The 18,834-nt window shown below is 50.7% G+C and overlaps 1 protein-coding gene across 1 annotated transcript; it reads right to left on the bottom strand.

Annotated features, from left to right (window-relative positions):
• Positions 1-1,055: 1,055 nt before the first annotated feature.
• LOC144890734 (uncharacterized) lies at positions 1,056-12,879 on the bottom strand. Its single transcript, XM_078772422.1, has 3 exons — positions 12,759-12,879; positions 5,818-5,951; positions 1,056-5,710 (listed from the first exon to the last, which is right to left on the bottom strand). Exon 3 carries the CDS (start codon positions 5,099-5,101, stop codon positions 2,819-2,821), a length of 2,283 nt encoding a protein of 760 aa, XP_078628548.1. The 5' UTR covers positions 5,102-5,710; positions 5,818-5,951; positions 12,759-12,879; the 3' UTR covers positions 1,056-2,818.
• Between the last annotated feature and the right edge of the window lie 5,955 nt (positions 12,880-18,834).

The raw sequence follows: 18,834 nt of genomic DNA, 5'->3' as shown, positions 1-18,834 counted from the left end.
ATGTAGGAAAATGTTCAGAGAACGCTTGGATTTGGAAGAGGGTCAGAGAGCGGTATTCAGGATTGCAAAGCAGATAGCGAAAGAGAGGTGTGATGTGATGGGGGTGAGTTGCTTGAAGGATGAAGTGGGACAAATCGTTGTGGACCCAGAAGGAATTAAAGGAAGATGGAAGAGATATATGGAAATACTGTTGAATGCAGAGAATGAATGGGATGGCAACATAGAGAGTAACCCAGTTTTAGGACCGGCAGAGAAGATAACCGAGAAGGAAGTTGAGGAAGCGATAAAAGCAATGAAGAGTAGAAAAGCGGGAGGGCCGACGGGAGTTGTGGGAGATATGTTGAAGGCAGCGGGAAATTGGGGTGTGAAGAGAATGACAGAGATGTGCAATCTGGTGGTGAAAGAAGGCCGCATTCCAGTGGATTGGGAACTGAGTACCCTCGTCCCTCTATACAAGGGGAAAGGTGACCCTCTGGACTGTGGCTCGTATCGAGCGATACAGTTATTGGAGCATGGAATGAAGGTATTGGAAAGGGTGTTGGAGAGGAGGATAAGGAAGAAAGTGAAGAGTGAAGAAATGCAGTTTGGATTTATGCCAGGAAGAGGAACGACAGACGTGCTTTTTATTGTGAGGCAGTTGCAGGAGAAGTACATGGAGAAGAGGAAGAAGTTGTTTCTTGGGTTTGTTGATCTGGAGAAAGCATTCGATCCGGTTCCACGTGAAGTAGTGACATGGGCATTGAGGAAGTTAGGAGTGGAGGAATGGTTGATCAGAGTAGTGATGGCAATGTACAAAAGAGTGCGCACAGCTGAAAGGACGAAGGACGGGAACAGTGGTGAGTTTGAGGTGAAGGTGGGAGTGCATCAGGGGTCGGTACTAAGTCCACTACTATTTGTAGCTGTGATGGAGGTGCTGGCTCAGAACGTTAAGGAGGGTTTACCGTGGGAGTTGTTGTATGCAGATGATCTGGTGTTGATTGCAGAAAGTATGGATGGACTGAAGGAGAAGATGAACAAGTGGAAGGAATGTCGTGAAAATCAAGGACAGACACGACTTGACCCTTGGGTAGGTTTAATATCATTTAGATCTGTAGTAACATCCTGTAAAATACATACAAGCAATAGACATTAGAATCAGAGCATTATATGGGTAGTGTTGATATCAGTAGGTAAAACAACACAAGCGCAGCATCTAGGGGCGTACATACCATTCAAACTACAGGACTATGTCACAGTGAGTGTCGCTGGAGTGGCCTTGTGCCGCGGTTGTCCCGGGTCTTATAGACGCCCCTTTTGGTGGGATTCGCGAGCACTCCCTGGGCTCACCTTCGGTATAATTCCACTACATTCTCCCCGCCGTTGGAACTATACTGCCGCTAGGCAGGTTGCAAGCAAGCATCAGCGATAATCGAATGGACACGTCAATCGGGCCACCCATAGCGGTCGGGGCGGCGAAATACCCGGCCAGTGCGTGTTCGGAAACTACCGGGTACGGCGTCCCCTAGCCCGGAGTCCTCCGTGTCGGAGGAGCAGTCGGAGGGGGTGCCCCAGAGCCATCGGGCAAGGGAGTGGGTGACGACGGAAGCAGCAGTAGTAGTTCCATAGTGGAAGCGTCAGTAGAGTCCATAGACTCGTAGATGGGTTCGTCGATATCCCTGTCGACGTCCCCACAAGGGGCGAGATGGCGGACGGAGACGGTAGACTCGTGGCCGTCCGCCGTTAACACACGAGCATGCTCGGGATTAGCCTGGAGGACCTGCACCTTATCAACGAGGGGGTCGTACTTGCTAGCGCGAACCGCTCGTTTGAGATAGGCGGGCCCCGGCTCAGCGAGCCAGCTGGGTAAAGATTGGATACTACCCGAGCTTCTAGGGTGGTGGAACAGTCTTTCGTGAGGAGTTTGGTTGGTGGCGGTACATAGGAGAGCCCGGATCGAGTTTAGAGCCGCAGGTAGCGACCACGCCCATTTATCGAGGCCCCGGCCGAGGGTCCTGAGGCTTAGCATGACGGCCCTCCATATAATCCCATCAAACATTCGATCTGCCCATTCGCCTGAGGCCGGTACGGGGTGGTGTAGCTCGAAGCGACATTATTTTGGAGCAAGTAGCCCCTCACCTCCTGAGACAGGAACACCGCTCCCCGATCGGTATGTATGTAGGCCGGATACCCAAACATAGAAAACAAATTCTGCAGGCACCGTATAACTGTGGCAGCCGACATATCCCCGCACGTATAAGCAAAGGGGAATCGCGAATACTCATCAACGATAGTGAGCAGATAACGAGAATTACTCAACACCGGCAGCGGCCCTTTGAAGTCCATCGCCAAGCGCTCCCACGGTCTAGTAGCCCGAACCAGCGTCCCCATAGGAGGGTTGTAAAAACGCGGTTTGAGCTCCTCACAAATAGTGCAATCACGGCAGATCCGGCGGATGTCCTCAATCGAGTACGGCAGATTACCACTGCGCACAAAATGCGTGAAGCATGCTACCCCGGGATGCCCAATATTGCCGTGCAAAACGCGCAGTCCCTCTAAAGTTACAACCCCCGCGCAAGTGGCTGGCCTTGATAAGGCGTCGGCGACCAGGTTATCCTTCCCCGGGCGGTATTTGATGGTGTAGCAGAAGTCGGCGAGTTCGATACGCCAGCGGGTGATTTTCTCATTCTTAATGCGTTGAGCATGTAGGGTATCGTACATGAATGCAACGCTTTGTTGGTCCGTGATGATTTGGAAACACCGCCCTAGCAGGTACGGCCGCCATCGCCGGATCGATTCGACGATCGCGTACGCTTCCTTTTTGACAGACGAATGCCTCCGCTCAGCGGAGGTGAGAGTCCTCGAAAAGCAGGCCACAGGAGAGAGTCGCCGCTATAGCATGATCCGAGGCATCACTTTCCAAGACGAAAGAAGCACTCTCGTCAATCGTCGCTACAGCGGCGCCAGCGATGTCGGCTTTAAGGCCCTCGAAGGCCGCCATAGCGGCCGGGCCCATGGGGAACGTGTCGCAGGCCACGAGGGGGCGGAGCTTCATGGATAAATTTTGCACCCACTTCGAATAGTGGGCGAGCAGCCCAAGAGCGCGTTTCAACGAAGCCCGGTCGCTAGGTGGAGCCATATCGAGCAAAGGTCGCAGACGCTCCTTATCTGGAGAGACAGAGCCATAGGTCATGGTGTACCCCAAAAGATCTACCGTGCGGAGAGAGTAGCGACACTTAGTGTCATTCATGGTTAGGTGATATTTCTGCGCGACCTCGAGAAAGCGCTTCAGATTAGCGTCGTGATGCCCCTGGTCGTACCCACAAACCATAAGATTGTCTAGATAGACAAAGACATCGGTCAAGTTCTCCTTCGCAATGAGGTCATCCATAGCCCTCTGAAAACACGCGACACCGTTAGTTACCCCAAAAGGGAGTCGAGTGAACTGGTACAACCGCTGACCCGATTCAAAGGCTGTATAGACGTGATCAGCCTTAGAGATGGGGACCTGATGATACGCACTACGCAGATCGAGAGTGCTGTAAACGGAATACCGGGCCACCTGGCGGACCAGGGCATCCAGCCCCGGTAAGGGGTAGGCATCCAGCTGGGTAAACCTATTTATCGTCTGGGAGTAGTCGATTACCATACGCCGGCGGTGGGCCTCACTTCGCACCACTAAGACTTGGGCCCTCCACGGAGACCTACTGTGTTCAATGATACCGTCCCTTAAGAGCTGGGCCGTTTCCTCCGCAATGAATTGCGCGTCCGCATGAGAGTAGCACCGCGATTTTACGGCTACAGGGGTACAATCATTGGTCAGATTGGGGAACAGCGAGAGAGGCTCCACGTCCACCTGAGCGAGGGCGCACACAGCAAGCGTGTCCAGCCCACCGAAGTCTATTTCCAAACGCCCATGTTGCTTAAGGAAATCAAGTCCTAACAGAATGTCGGCGCATAATGCAGGTAAAATCATGAGATACACGTCTGGGAACGTGCGCCCCTTTATCACAAGTGTCAATCGACAAGCCCCTTTCGTGCTCAGCCGAAGTCCTTGGGAGGCCATGAAGATCCGTCGTGTTGTCCCGAGAACCGGCCACCCATGTTGCTGCACCAGTCGCTGATCGATAAAACTATCCGTAGACCCCGTGTCGATCAAAGCTTGCGCAAAGACACCCGCAACCGTGAGCGGAATGATGGCTTGCGCAAGGCCGGCAGACCCGGCAGGGATTGCGCCGTCCGGGCGAGAAGATCGCGCCTTGCGAGTGGATCCCACCCCGGCAGCAGTCTTCCGGTCGCTCGGATAGCCCATGGAGGATCCTCGTGACAAGCGCATAGGTGGCTCCTCTGCAGTTTCAAGTACATCGGAAAACCCACTGTCAGAAGACATTCCCACGCCGGCTGCAGTTTGCCGGTCGTTCGGGCAACTCGTGGAAGGGCCCCGTGGCAAGCGCATAGGCGGCTCCTCAGCAGTTTCATATGCCGGAGTGAGGGCGTGTAATTCATAAGAGCCGCCGTTAGATGGCGCTCGAGCCACGTGCTGCGTTGGCTGCACAGTGAAAGGAGTTTCCAAAGCAAAGCTTGAAGGTGGCGTTTGAACGCCAGTCAAGGTCGGTCGCTTTGCGGCCGGTCGCGTTCGCGCCATTTGTTTCGGCGCCCCGGTGTATCTCACCAAGGTCGTGCGTGCAGCCAGGGGCCCGCGAGAAGGAGGTTTGCTCATCAAAGCCGAGTGAGGCGCCCCGTCCGGTGCTCGATCCGTTGGCTCAGCGATAAGCACATTCAAGGTCGCGCGGGTGCGGGTGCCCCGAGCGGCCTTCCTGCAGACTTTTGCAAAATGGCCCTTGGTGGAGCACAGATGGCATATTGCTTCCTGAGCCGGGCATTCTGTTCTAGGGTGCTGCCGATTCCCACAAAAATAACACTTCGCATACCGGTCAGGCCGTGGCCGGGCAGCGGCCGCAGCAGTGAGGCCGGAAGCGGATTTCCGCTTCAGGAGCACCCAGAGACTCTGCCGTGGTCGGGTCTTCTCCCATTTCCTCGGCAGTAACGCTCTCCGGTCGCGCGAGTTGAGAAGTCCCCGCCATGACTCGTGGATGGTCATAAGCGGTGGATTGTTCACGGGCATCCGTGAAGATGCGGGCCAGTCGCAGAGCCTCCGTAAATGTCAGCTCCGCAGTCTCCAGGAGTCGAAGTCTCAAGACTGTAGAACTAATTCCAGCGACGAAGGAATCTCGCAAAAGGTCATCTTGGACCTGCTCATGCGTCCGTACCTCTTGGACGCAGTCCGCCAAAAGGTAACGCAGCTCCTGCGCATAGCAATCGATCGATTCCAAAGGTTGTTGTCGCCGCTGGGAGAGTTGATGCCGGCCGTGCACGGCGCTCCGTTTCTTTATGTAGAGTCGCTTTAGTTCAGCCAGAGCCGTGGCGTACGTCTCAAATCGAGCAATGCTCCGGTAAACGCGGTGGTCAACCTTCGACTGTAACACGGACAGCTTCGCCACGGCGGTGGGCTCCATTTCAAAAGCGGCGAAGTAATTCTCCAGCGTTTTGAGCCAGTGAGTGAACACCGACCCAGATTCCTCGGCTTGTGCGTCAGCATCGAGAATCGGTACCAGGATCATCTTGTGTTCAGTCATTTCGTCGATCTAAATGATATTAAATGTCGTGAAAATCAAGGACAGACACGACTTGACCCTTGGGTAGGTTTAATATCATTTAGATCTGTAGTAACATCCTGTAAAATACATACAAGCAATAGACATTAGAATCAGAGCATTATATGGGCAGTGTTGATATCAGTAGGTAAAACAACACAAGCGCAGCATCTAGGGGCGTACATACCATTCAAACTACAGGACTATGTCACAGTGAGTGTCGCTGGAGTGGCCTTGTGCCGCGGTTGTCCCGGGTCTTATAGACGCCCCTTTTGGTGGGATTCGCGAGCACTCCCTGGGCTCACCTTCGGTATAATTCCACTACAAGGAATGTATGGAGACAAAAGGTCTGAAGGTGAATATCGGAAAAACGAAGGTGATGGCAAGCGGTAAAGCATGTGGTGAGGTGTAAAGAACTGGGAAGTGGCCGTGTGCTGTGTGCAGGAAGGGTGTCGGAGTGAATTCCATTCAATGTACAATGTGCGCTGAGTGGGTTCATCAAAAATGTAGTGGTTTGAGAGGGTCATTAACCAGTGTGGCAGCTACATTCAAGTGTAAGGTGTGCACAGAGGGAGCTGTTGATGGAGGAAATGTTGAGTTGTATCTTGGAGATGGCGTGAAGCTGGAAGGTAAGAAAACATTTTGTTACCTAGGAGACATGCTGAATGGAGAAGGTGGATCAGATTCGGCAACGGTTGCTCGAGTGAGATGTGCATGGAAGAAGTTTCGGGAACTGAGTGGCGTGCTGACGAGGAGGGGAGTGTCGTTGAAGCTGAAGGGAAAGGTGTATGCTGCATGTGTGAGAAGTGTTATGATTTATGGGAGTGAGACATGGGTAATGAACGTAGAGCAGCAACGAAGGCTGGAAAGGGTGGAAATGCGAATGTTTCGGTGGATGTGTGTAGTATCGTTGAGAGAGAGGAAGACAAATGATGAATTGCGAAAGATGATGGGAATAGAGCCTGTGATGGATGCTGTGAAGAGAAACAGGCTGAGATGGTTTGGTCATGTGTTGAGGAAGGATGAAAGTGACTGGTTGAGACGAGTGATGGAAATGAATGTAGAAGGAAGTGGAGGACAGGGAAGACCGAGAAAGACTTGGCTAAAGATGGTCGAAGAAGAAATGCGGGCAAGGGGGTTAACAAGGGGAGATGCAGAAAATAGGGCAAAATGGAGAACATTGTCATGGGGACCGCAAGGCTAATCCCCGCTCTTGCAGGGAAAATGGCCTTAAAATTCCTGTTGTGTTGTTTGTATTCATAAAGTATTCAGACCCCTTCACATATTTCACATTTTGTTATGTTGCAGCCTTATGCTGAAATCGTTTAAATTCATGTTTTCCCTCATCAATCTGCACTCAATACCCCATAATGACAAAGACAAAACAGGCTTTTAGAAAGTTTTGCAAATTTATTAAAAAGAAAAAACTGAAATATCACATTGACATAAGTATTCAGACCCTTTGCTATAGCACTTGAAATTTAGCTCAGGTGTCTCCCATTTCTCTTGATCATCTTTGAGATATTTCTACACCTTGATTGGAGTCCACCTGTGGTAAATTCAATTGATTGGACATGATTAGGAAAGGCACACACCTGTCTATATAAGGTCTCACAGCTGACTGCATATCGGAGCAAAAACCAAGCCATGAGGTCGAAGGAGCTGCCTGCAGAGCTCAGAGACAGGATTGTGTCGAGGCACTGATCTAGGGAAGCCTACAAAAAAAAATCTGCTGCATTGAAGGTTCCCAAGAGCACAGTGGCCTCCATAATTCTTAAATGGAAGAAGTTTGGAACAACCAGGACTCTTCCTAGAGCTGGCCGCCCAGCCAAACTGAGCAATCGGGGGAGAAGGGCCTTGGTAAGAGAGGTGACCAAGAACCCGATGGTCACTCTGGCTGAGCTCCAGAGATCCTGTGTGGAGATGGGAGAAACTTCCAGAAGGACAACCATCACTGCAACACTCCACCGATCTGGGCTTTATGGCAGAGTGGCCAGACGGAAGCCTCTCCCCAGTGAAAGACACATGAAAGCCCGCTTCAAGTTTGAAAATAAGCACCTAAAGGCCTCTCAGACTGTGAGAAACAAGATTCTGTGGTCTGATGAAACCGGGATTGAACTGTTTGTACTCAATTCTCAGCATCATGTCTGGAGGAAACCAGGCACTGCTCATCACCTGCCCAATACCATCCCAACAGTGAAGCATGGTGGTGGCAGCATCATGCTGTGGGGGTGTTTTTCAGCAGCAGGGACTGGGGGACTGCTCAGGGTTGAGGGAACAATGAACGGAGCAATGTACAGAGATATCCTTAAAGAAAACCTGAAACAGAGTGCTCAGGACCTCAGACTGGGCCGAAGGTTCACCTTCTAACAGGACAATGACCCTAAGTACACAGCCAAGACAACGCAGGAGTGGCTTTGGGACAACTCTGTGAAGGTCCTTCAGTGGCCCAGCCAGAGCCCTGACTTGAACCCAATCGAACATCTCTGGAGAGACCTGAAAATGGCTGTCCACCAACGGTACCTATCCAACCTGATAGAGCTTGAGAGGATCTGCAGAGAAGAATGGCAGAAAATCCCCAAATCCAGGTGTGCAAAGCTTGTCGCGTCATACCCAAGAAGACTCAAGGCTGTAATCGTTGCCAAATGTGCTTCAACTAAGTACTGAGTTAAGGGTCTGAATACTTATGTCAATGTGATATTTCAGTTTTTTCTTCATAATAAATTTGCAAAACTTTTTAAAATCCTGTTTTCTCTTTGCCATTATGGGGTATTGAGTGTAGATTGATGAGGGAAAAAATGAATTTAAACGATTTCAGCATAAGGCTGCAACATAACAAAATGTGAAAAAAGTGAAGGGTTCTGAATACTTTCTGAATGCACTGCATATATAAGCAACATCAAAAGAAACTTATCAAATCTTTAGAAGGACACTCATTGAAATCCTCCACACAAAATTTAAAATATTTGAACACAGGTAAAGTTCAGCTATCTTTACTAAACACATGTCAATAAACAAGAGGTTGCCTCAATCACAAAAAACAAAAACCATGAACATCACAAGGGGTGGTGCAACAAAAGTCACAGCACTGCAACAAACGGCAGGCACCTGAATAGAGTCAAAACAAAATTACACAGGAATGGACACAACACTCCTAACAGTCAATGACAGAATGACAGCAGTCCTCAATATCGTGTGTGTCCTCCCTGAGTTGTGATGCAGGCTGTACACCTCTGACGCATGCTCTGTACCAGACATCTTTTGCGGTCCTGGGGAAGTCTGTCCCACTCCTCCTGCAAGCCTTGAATGAGCATTTGCCGATTGACAGCCGTTGATCTCCTCGATGCAAGACGTCAACCAAGCTCATCCCATAAATTCTCAATGGGATTGAGGTCAGGGGAATAAGGCATCACTTCAACACCCTGTTCCTGGAGGAAGTTGTTGGTCAGGCGAGCAGCATGGGGTCGAGCGTTGTTCTGGTGGAAAACTGTGATGTCAGGATGAGCCTGGAGAAATGGCAGCAGATGAGGGCTCAAAACTTCATTGACATAACGCTGACTAGTGAGATTGCCTTTGATGACAACCAGAGGTGTCCTGAAACGGGTGGAAATGCCGGCCCATACCATCACACTGGGTCCTCCCCAACGATTGATCTGGTGAATACAGCATGATGCATACTTTTCCCCACGTCTGCGCCATACCTGTTGATGCCCATCAGCAGCATGGAGGCAAAATCTGGACTCATCGCTGAACAAGACTGCACTCCACTGTTACTGTGTCCAGCGGTGATGCTGCAGACACCATCTTGGTCTGTTCTGCCGATGCACTGCGTTCAACACTGGACCTCTGCAAGGACGTCTTGCCACCAGGTCCCGACTTCTCAAGCGCCTCCGCACAGTCGAGACACTGATGCAGTTGTTGTGGCGACCTGTTGTCACTGCAGCTGTTTGCGTCGCAGAGCGGAAACTATCACGAAGATGCTGCAGCACAATCCAGCGGTCTTGGTTTGGGGTGGTTACCCATGGTCTTCCTCTTCGTGGACCATCATTCACAGTTCCAGTTTCACCGTAACGCCTGGCCAGGTTGGAAATTGCAGGCTGTGAACAACCAAGACGTTGGGCAATTGTTCGCTGGCTTACACCAGCCTCAAGCATCGCAATTGCCCTTAAACGTTGTTCAGATGTCTGGCGTGGCATCTGAATTTTCTTGTTTTCCCTGTCAGAAGCCTCTAGACTCTTGAGTGACCATTTACAGCAGTAAATGAATGTCTAACCACGATAACTGAAGGATTTCATTATACAACAACAACAACAGGCATTTTAAGGCCATTCCCCTGCAAGAGCGGGGGTTAGCCTTGCGGAATTAGCAGAATTTCATTCTGAGGGTCATTATTTAAAGGGAAAGATCCCCATACAGAACCACTCAAGCATGCCATTGTTGAACAACCAGGTGATTGAAGTGAAGTTCCTGTTACATAATCAGCCATTACAATTGAAGAAACGTGTTTGTAAAGCTGCACATTTCAAAAAATGAAAGTGATAAGTTTATTTTGATGTTCAGTTTATATACACACACACACTAGCTTGGCTTTGCTCGCTACGCTCGCCTCACCATGCGTCGTTACAGAGGAACGGGCTTGTTTTAGCTGAGGATAATGACTGTACCTGAGTTGCTGTGTTGTCATGATTTACACCAATCATAATACAAACAATTATTTTGCACAAATCTCTTTGAAGTGTTTGTGATATCATATTTTTATGAGCAATTTAGCTTGAAGATTTAGGTTGAATTTTTGTTTTTTAATTAAAAAAAAGAACCCCTCAGCACATACAGGAGGTTGAACCTCTGCCATAAAGTCCAGATCGGTGGAGTGTTGCAGTGATGGTTGTCCTGGAAGGTTCTCCCATCTCCACACAGGATCTCTGGAGCTCAACCAGTGACCATCGGGTTCTTGGTCACCTCTCTTACCAAGGCCCTTCTCCCCTGATTGCTCAGTTTGGCCGAGCGGCCAGCTCTAGGAAGAGTCCTGGTTGTTCCAAACTTCTTCCATTTAAGAATTATGGAGACCACTGTGCTCTTGGGAACCTTCAATGCAGCAGAAGTTTTTTTTTTTTTTTAGGCTTCCCTAGATCTGTGCCTCGACACAATCCTGTCTCTGAGCTCTACAGGCAGTTCCTTCGACCTCATGGCTTGGTTTTTGCTCTGATATGCATTGTCAGCTGTGATACAGGTGTGTGCCTTTCCAAATCATGTCCAATCAATTGAATTTACCATAGGTGGATGCCAATCAAGGTGTAGAAACATCTCAAAGATGATCAAGAGAAATGGGAGGCACTTGAGCTAAATTTCAAGTGTCATAGCAAAGGGTCTGAATACTTATGTAAATGTGATATTTCAGTTTTTTCTTTTTAATACATTTGCAAAACTTTCTAAAATCCTGTTTTCTCTTTGTCATTATGGGGTATTGAGTGTAGATTGATGAGGGGAAAAAATGAATTTAAAGGCCTGTTCTCACTTGAACGATTTTTTGTACAACTGCGGTGCGACTAAAAAATCGTACAGCCGTGCGATTTCCGCACGAATTTCCCTGTTTTTTTCCGCACAGTCTCATTTGTACAACTGCCGTGGGACTGCCGTTAAACTCTCGTGCGACTTTTCCGGTTCAAGTTGCGTGCGACTGCCGTGCGACTGCCGTACAACCTCAAGGAGTCCCGCGGAAGCGCCGTGCGATTTTTGTTCAACTCGCGTGCGACCTGTGCTCATGTGGCACAACCGCCGTACACCAATCAGAGCGCCGTGCGTCCGCCGTACAAGCACCGTTCGATCCGCGCGAATTGCATAAAATCGATGCGAACTATGCGAAACGTGCGACAGCCGTATGGAAATTTTCAACAGTTGAAAAAACTCGCACGGGCATGCGACCCGTCCGAATTACCAGTGATTACACATGACACCCCTACAAGCTGTGCAAATAATCAACAGACTGCCGTGCGACTCCCGTACGCCCTGTGCGATTTGGTAGTCGCACGGCATTCGCGTAGAAAATCGTTCAAGTGAGAACGGGATATAAACGATTTCAGCATAAGGCTGCAACATAACAAAATGTGAAAAAATTGAAGGGGTCTGAATACTGTCTGAATGCACTGTAGATATATAGATATATGACTGTCCATGAGTTGCTGTTTTGTCATGGTTTACACCAATCGTAATACAAACAATTATTTTGCACAAATATATTTGTAATATATGTGATATTACATTTTATAAACAATTGAAGTTGAACATTTAAGTCGAAAAAAAATTTTTTCAAAAAGAAATTCAAAACATAATACCCTTAGGACATACACACGGGAGAGATAGGTGCATTCCAGAAGTTTGGTACGATTCCACAAAAGTTTGAAGGAGTAGTTCAGTAACACAAGACAGACACTGCACAAATATATATCTATTTGACCTTTGACCTTACGACCTTTGACCTTTACACACCAAACGGAGATATTTACAAGGAATTCATTACACTTACAGAGGGTGATATTTACAACTATTCTCAAATCCACAACACTGCACCCTCATCCTCCAGGCACGTCCTCGGGCCTATAAAACTTTAACTTAGTGTGACACGTAGGTGTAGTTCCCTCTACATTTAACCTGACCCTGAGTGTGACAGTTTTAAAACACAAATAAGTATGTCCCCCTGCTGCATTGCACCCTACCTAACAGATTTACGCCCACAGCTAACCGAATTGCGGAATTGTCTTCAAACTACACATTTACGGTGGGGAGCATTATTTACAATTGATGCTGGTATTTACAAAACGAACCCAGGACCTGTGATTGTTCTTTTTGGGGGGGGGGGGGGGAGGGGAGACAGCCTGCGCTGCATCAACGCACCAGTACCAACAAAGAGCACCATAAAGCACCGGAGTGCACAGTCACCACAGTTCATAATAAAAGATAAACAAACCCCTGGTGCTGGTCTTCCTCTTCGGCTCCCTCTGCTGGCCATTATTCTTCCTGATGTTGTCAACTTTGTCTTCTTGCTGGCGGCCTATTTAGACATAATAAAAAGCACAAAACATGTCCATTTTTTTATTTATGGCCCACAGGGGCCTACTATGAGTGGTTCACCTGTGGGCTTGGTGCCACGTCACCGAGGTCCGCAAGCAAGATCCTGGGCCATCGTGGCCGGTTCCAGCAGAGGGGCCATGCCCCAACCCGTGGGGTCCATAAGTGGTGCTCAGCCACAGACATGTGGTCCATAAGTGGTGCGTGAATGCAGGCAGCTGGTTGCAAGGATTCGGGCACACAATGGCGGACTCCCGCATGCTCCCCTCGGTGCCCAGAGAGCACAGTCCTCGGGTGGGAGACAGGGGAACAGAAGACAGGTGAGCGAGGGGTAAGGTCACAAGGGTACACATCAAAACAGGTAATGCAGAACGAGGTGCGTACGGAGAGCGATGTGAGAAAGCTCGTCCCTACCGTACGCCCCCCACATGTGACCTACACTACCCCCCCTTGCCCCTCCCCGTATTTACAAAAACCTACACATTTACAAATTCGTCACTACTGTCTCATCTTCCCTATATTTCCCCTATCCCAAATTCGTCACCACAATCCCTCTAATCCAAATTTGCCATCACCAATTCATCATCAATCCTCATAAGGAGGGAGAGATGGAACACAACACAATGTCACACCCACGTCATGATGCGTCTCACATCCAAACATTTGCACAGAAAAATAACAACAACAAACCATGGCATGGTGTGGAGCACCGTCGTTACCTCAGGTGAGTGGATGTAGATGGTGCGAGGAGATTTTTAAATCCTAACTACTTCCTAAATGACATTAACACACTTTACACTACCCGGGGTCTTTCCCTGCCAATCCATTGGCAATCTTACTCTATGCGGTTTTAAGAACCAAATTCCCATTGACCAAACTGTGGTGCTTCCTCAATTTGGGGTCTCACTCCCCTGATTCAACTCCCTGTGCCTTTGCACAATTCCAGGACTGGGTCATGTGGCTCTCCCAGCAGGTCTACCCACCTGCACACCTCCACCACTGTAGTTGCCTCCGAGCTTACCTGCTCCTTAACCTAACCTATCTAACTGGGGAAGGCCCTCTGGTGCTCTCCCCACTCGGTGCCCTCTCTGGCACTGGGCTACCCGGGTCCGTCCTCCGGATCCTCGGGCCCATCCACAACTCTAACAGCTCCCAGAGCCCACCTGCGGCCTCACCTGGCCGACATCCTCACAGTGGTGGAGTGCCCATTCAACTACGCACACTAACAGGCCACACGCGCAGCCATTTCCACGTCACTAATGCACCCATCCAAACACCATTCTTCCACACGCACCACAGATGCCAATATCCAACCACAATTTACCTACTCCCTCTACCTAACTCTTAAACTACCCTCCCCGGGTATTCGTGATGGGGGTCCATCCTCCCCATACACACCTTCGCACCATCCACTCCACTCCACAGTTTCCACCATACTCACTCCACACCATCCATTCCATACTCCATATATTCCGTACCATTTATTTCATACAACCATGCTCACCTGTATTTGCACACCTGTGCCATCACTCGTACACCTGGTGCTTCCTGCACCCTCCTTCCTCCAAAGCCATTTGCTCAACACAACACACAATCACCATTACTCACTCATACACTGCTCCATATACCTGTTCACTTGCACACCTGTGCAATCATACCTGGTGCCACCTGCACCCTCCTTCCTCCCAGGCTTCCTCAATCATTCAATACAATGCACAACCACAATTGTTCCTCATATGCTACTTCATACACTTTCACGCTCAATACAACTCACATCTCTCCCGAGCATTGCCCCGCAATTCCTCATTTGCTCGATATCAATACTCTCACACACCGCATCATCTGACCTACCTGGTTTCCCTGCTAAAACTCGCGCTTCCCCGTCGCCCCTTATATTCTTGTACTCCCTCGTCATTATAATCCAACTACCCTCTCTATGTCTGGCGTTGGCTTAGCGGCGAGGGTGCCAGCTTAGGATACCAAGGATCCTGGGTTCGAATCCCGGTCGATCGCTGAATTAACGCCAGGGGGGTTGACTCAGCCTGTCATCCTTCCGAGGTTGGCAAATTGAGTACCAGTTCACTGGTAATTCCCTGCTTGTCGTAAAAGGCGACAAACAGGGTTGGCGGCAGGAAGGGCATCCGGCCGTAAAACATTGCTTCAAAAAGGGGACCGAAAAACAACAACAACCACGGTGCCCGAAAAAGGCCAACCCCCGCTTGCGGGGAAAAATGGCCTCTAAAGGTGGTTTTATTTTTTATTTTTTACCCTCTCTATGTCCCCACTACCTGTCCAATGTCGCTACTTAAATCTCCAGTTACCTATGGTCAATCTCTAGGTCCCTACCATTTTATCCAAACCCTCCCTCGGCGAGCTTTCACTGCCAAACCCCATAAAACTATAGCTCCTTTGCCCCGTTTATGTGAGTGATGGCAAAGTTGCCATCCCACCACATCGGGCATGTCTCACTATCACCCCCCCCCCCACCCCCCAGTCCTCTGACACTACGAGCCCCCGTCGCAAGAGGTACTGGGTCCTGCCTCGGCATCTAGAGCCGAAGCGATCCACGAGGGCGCCTGCTCGCCGGCATAAGGTCTTAGACGGTCGGCATGGACGATCCGAGGGAGGGCCCGTGACCCCATTTTGATCTTTACGACCACGTCACAGATTTGCGACAGGACGACTCCCAGGCCTTGCCAGGGGGAGGTGAGTTTGGGGCACCTACCCTTCCGCCTCCGGGGATTAAAGAACCAGATCTTCATCCCCGGAGCGTACTGGCTCCCCCGGCTCCAGTGGTCGTACCTGCGCTTCATCTTGGCCCCCGCCAGATGGAGCTGGCGGCGGGCGAAGGCATGGACCCTCTCCATGCCTTCCTCCAGGTGACGTGCGTAACCCTCCCTCGGCAGGATATCTGTGGTGTCTGGCACAGGACCACATAGCAAGTCGGCAGGAGCCCACAACTCCCGCCCATACATAAGCAATGCTGGACTGCATGTGGTGGCTCCGTGCTGGCTAGTTCGGTAGGCCATTAACATGTACGGGAGATGTTCGTCCCAGTCATCCTGACGGGTGGTGGTGAACAATGCCAGTTGTTGGATCAATGTTCTGTTGAATCTTTCCACCATCACGTCAGATTGTGGCCGCAAGGGCGTGGTCCGTGTTTTCCGAATTGACAGGAGTCTGCACACATCTTTTAGTCATTGACTTTCAAAATTTCGTCCCTGGTCGGTGTGCAGCTCCTGTGGAATCCCGTGCCGACATACAAATCCTTCCACGAAGGCCTGCGCTACAACCCTGGCTTCTTGGTTGGGGAGGGCGTAGGCCTCCGGCCACTTGGTGAAATAGTCCATTACAACGAGGATATACTTATTACCTTGGCGGGTGTGGGGCAGCGGTCCTCAAATATCCATAGCCACCCGCTCAAGGGGGGCCCCCACCTGGTGTAATTGAAGGGGGGCCCTCATCCTCCGTGCTGGTCCCTTTTTGGCAGAACAGGCGTCGCATCTCCGACACCAGTCCTGTATGTCGCGCCCCAAATTTACCCAATAGAACCTCCGGCGGACCCGAGATGTTGTCTTTGTCCTGCCCAAATGGCCGCCGGAGCGGGTACCATGCACCTGTTGTAATATGACGTTCTTACATTTGTCAGGGACTATCACCAGCAAGGACGTTCTTTCAGAGGGAACCTCCACCCACTTGCGATATAAGATGTTATCCTTCAATTCCAGGGTTTGCCACTGAGCCCAATACGCCTTGGTGTGCGCCCCGAGGGGGGTGACCTCTTCCCCCTTTGGTCTTTGCCCCAATTTGACCCATTTGAACACCGGCCCCAGAACGGGATCCTCCTGCTGGGCCGTGCTCCACGCCAAAGTTCCGAATTCTTCATCTGCGGTTAGTGGCAAAATTGGCCCTCTCACCCGGGTTGCCCGGACGACGAGAATCGGGGCAGAATCGCCCAATTGCTCCCTCTCCTCGTGTCTCGCACAAAATTTGCAGTTTTCCCCCAGACAAGGACGCCGAGAGAGCGCGTCAGCATTACCATGGGCCTTCCCGGCCCTATGGGTCACATTAAAATCGTACTGCTGCAACTTTTCCAACCACCTTGCAATTTGGCCCTCCGGTTCCTTGAACCGAAGGAGCCATTGCAAGGAGGAATGGTCAGTTCGAACCAAAAATTTCCGCCTGTACAGGTACGGGTGGAAATGGTTCATGGCAGCCAGCATAGCCAATAGTTCCTTGCGGGTTACGCAATAATTTCGCTCGGGCCTACTTAAGGCCCGACTATAATAACCAATCACTCTCTCCACGCCCTCCTGTGTCTGAGACAAAACTGCGCCCAATCCTTCCTGGCTCGCATCCGTGTCCAGGGTAAATGTCCCGTCGCTGGTGGGGTACGCTAGAAGGGGTGCGGATGTCAAACACCCCTTCAATTTTAGGAAGGCCTCTTGGCACTCCCTTGTCCAATTAAATCGCGTCCCCTTCTCCGTAAGCCGGTGGAGGGGACGGGCCAACTCCGCAAATTTCGCCACAAAGCACCGGTAGTAGGAGCAGAGTCCCAAAAATCCCCACACCTCCTTGATGGTATGTGGTGCGGGCCACTCCTCTACCGCTGTAATTTTGCCTGGGTCCGTTTTTACCCCCTCACGACCGATAACGTGACCTAGATAGGCCACCTCTCTTGCAAACAAGGTGCACTTACTTGGGTTCAGCTTCAACCCTGCCTGTCTGAGGCACCCGAACACCTGGTCCAAATTAGCTAACGCCTGGGGGAAGGTCTTGGCATGTACTAGGACGTCATCCAGGTATACCAGGCATGATTGCCATGGCATGCCGCCTAGTACATGTTCCATTAATCGCTAGAAGGTGGCGGGGGCATTACACAAACCAAACGGCATCACAGTGAACTGATACAGCCCCTTACCTGTGGAAAATGCTGTTTTCTCCTTCCCTGTTCGATCCATCTCCACCTGCCAATACCCACTCTTGAGGTCCAAAGTTGTGAACCAATTTGAGCCCGCAACGGCATCGAGGGTGTCATCAATTCTTGGCAGGGGATATGAGTCCTTGAGTGTCACCTTGTTTAGCTGGCGATAGTCCACGCAGAACCGCGTGGTCCCATCTTTCTTTTTAACCAGCACAACAGGTGACATCCAGGGACTTCCCGAGGGCTCGATCATGCCTGCGTCGAGCATCTTTTTAACCTGCTCATCAGCTTCCGTCCTCTTGCTCCAAGGGAGCCATCAGGCGGCCTGACGAATAGGCTGGGCCTCACCGGTGTGGATCTGATGTTTCACCAGGCCCGGCGTACGTCCAATATCCTCGGTGGACAAGGAGAAGAGATCCAAATGGGATCCAACCAGTTTGTGTAAGGCCTCCCTCTGGGTACCTCCCAACTCTACGCTACTACGATTTACCATCTCGCAAATGGGATCGGGCCAATTCCTAATATTTATTGAAGGCTCCCCCTGGGGCCGGCTTGGCTGGACGTTCTCGCCCCTCGCTGACGCGACTTCTCTAACTGGGGTGCAGCCAGCTACCTTTGTGCCCCTCACTATAGTGCATGATTCTGTACTAATATTAATTACTCGAACGGCCACCACCAGCCCGTCCGTTTTTACAAGGGTGCGGCCCACGATTAAACCAGGTATGGATCGCGCTGCCACCAGTTCGACCAGACCGCAGGACTCCTGCCATGTTGGGCGAGCTGACCATTGGGCCGGCACTATTGCCTCGGCCCCCGGAGGGATGGTCACGGCCTCAGGAGCCTCCAGCTCCACCCTCTCGGCCGTGCTCACCTCCTCCAATGGTAGCTCTTCCACTCCCACTTGCAGGATCCCCCGGCTCAAGTCGATTTTACACCCGCTGGCAGTCAACAAATCCAACCCTATTAAGCATGGGTCGCACACCTCCGCCACACAAACCTCTATCTCTCTCTTTACCGATCCCAAGTTGAGGGTCACAAAACCACGCCCTATGATCGGAGCCGTTACCCCGGTAGCCAACTGCAAACTATGATTTTCCAGACGCTGGATTTTACCCCAGCCGTCTGCACTCGAATTAAGGATCACTGGGCTGATGATCGTGGCGCTGGCTCCCGTGTCCACAACGGCGTCTATCCCCACGCCGGCAATTTTGCATT

This window comes from Myxine glutinosa, chromosome 2 (genome assembly GCF_964187855.1).
Source record: "Myxine glutinosa chromosome 2, kmMyxGlut1.1, whole genome shotgun sequence".
NCBI lineage: Eukaryota > Metazoa > Chordata > Myxini > Myxiniformes > Myxinidae > Myxine > Myxine glutinosa.
The sequence above is the reverse complement of the archived record's forward strand: the minus strand, read 5'-3'. Positions and strand labels throughout refer to the sequence as shown.

What these genes read in the sequence shown, in the direction of transcription:
- LOC144890734 (XM_078772422.1), bottom strand. Translation starts at nt 5,101, where the DNA reads ATGCCCGTGAACAATCCACCGCTTATGACCATCCACGAGTCATGGCGG.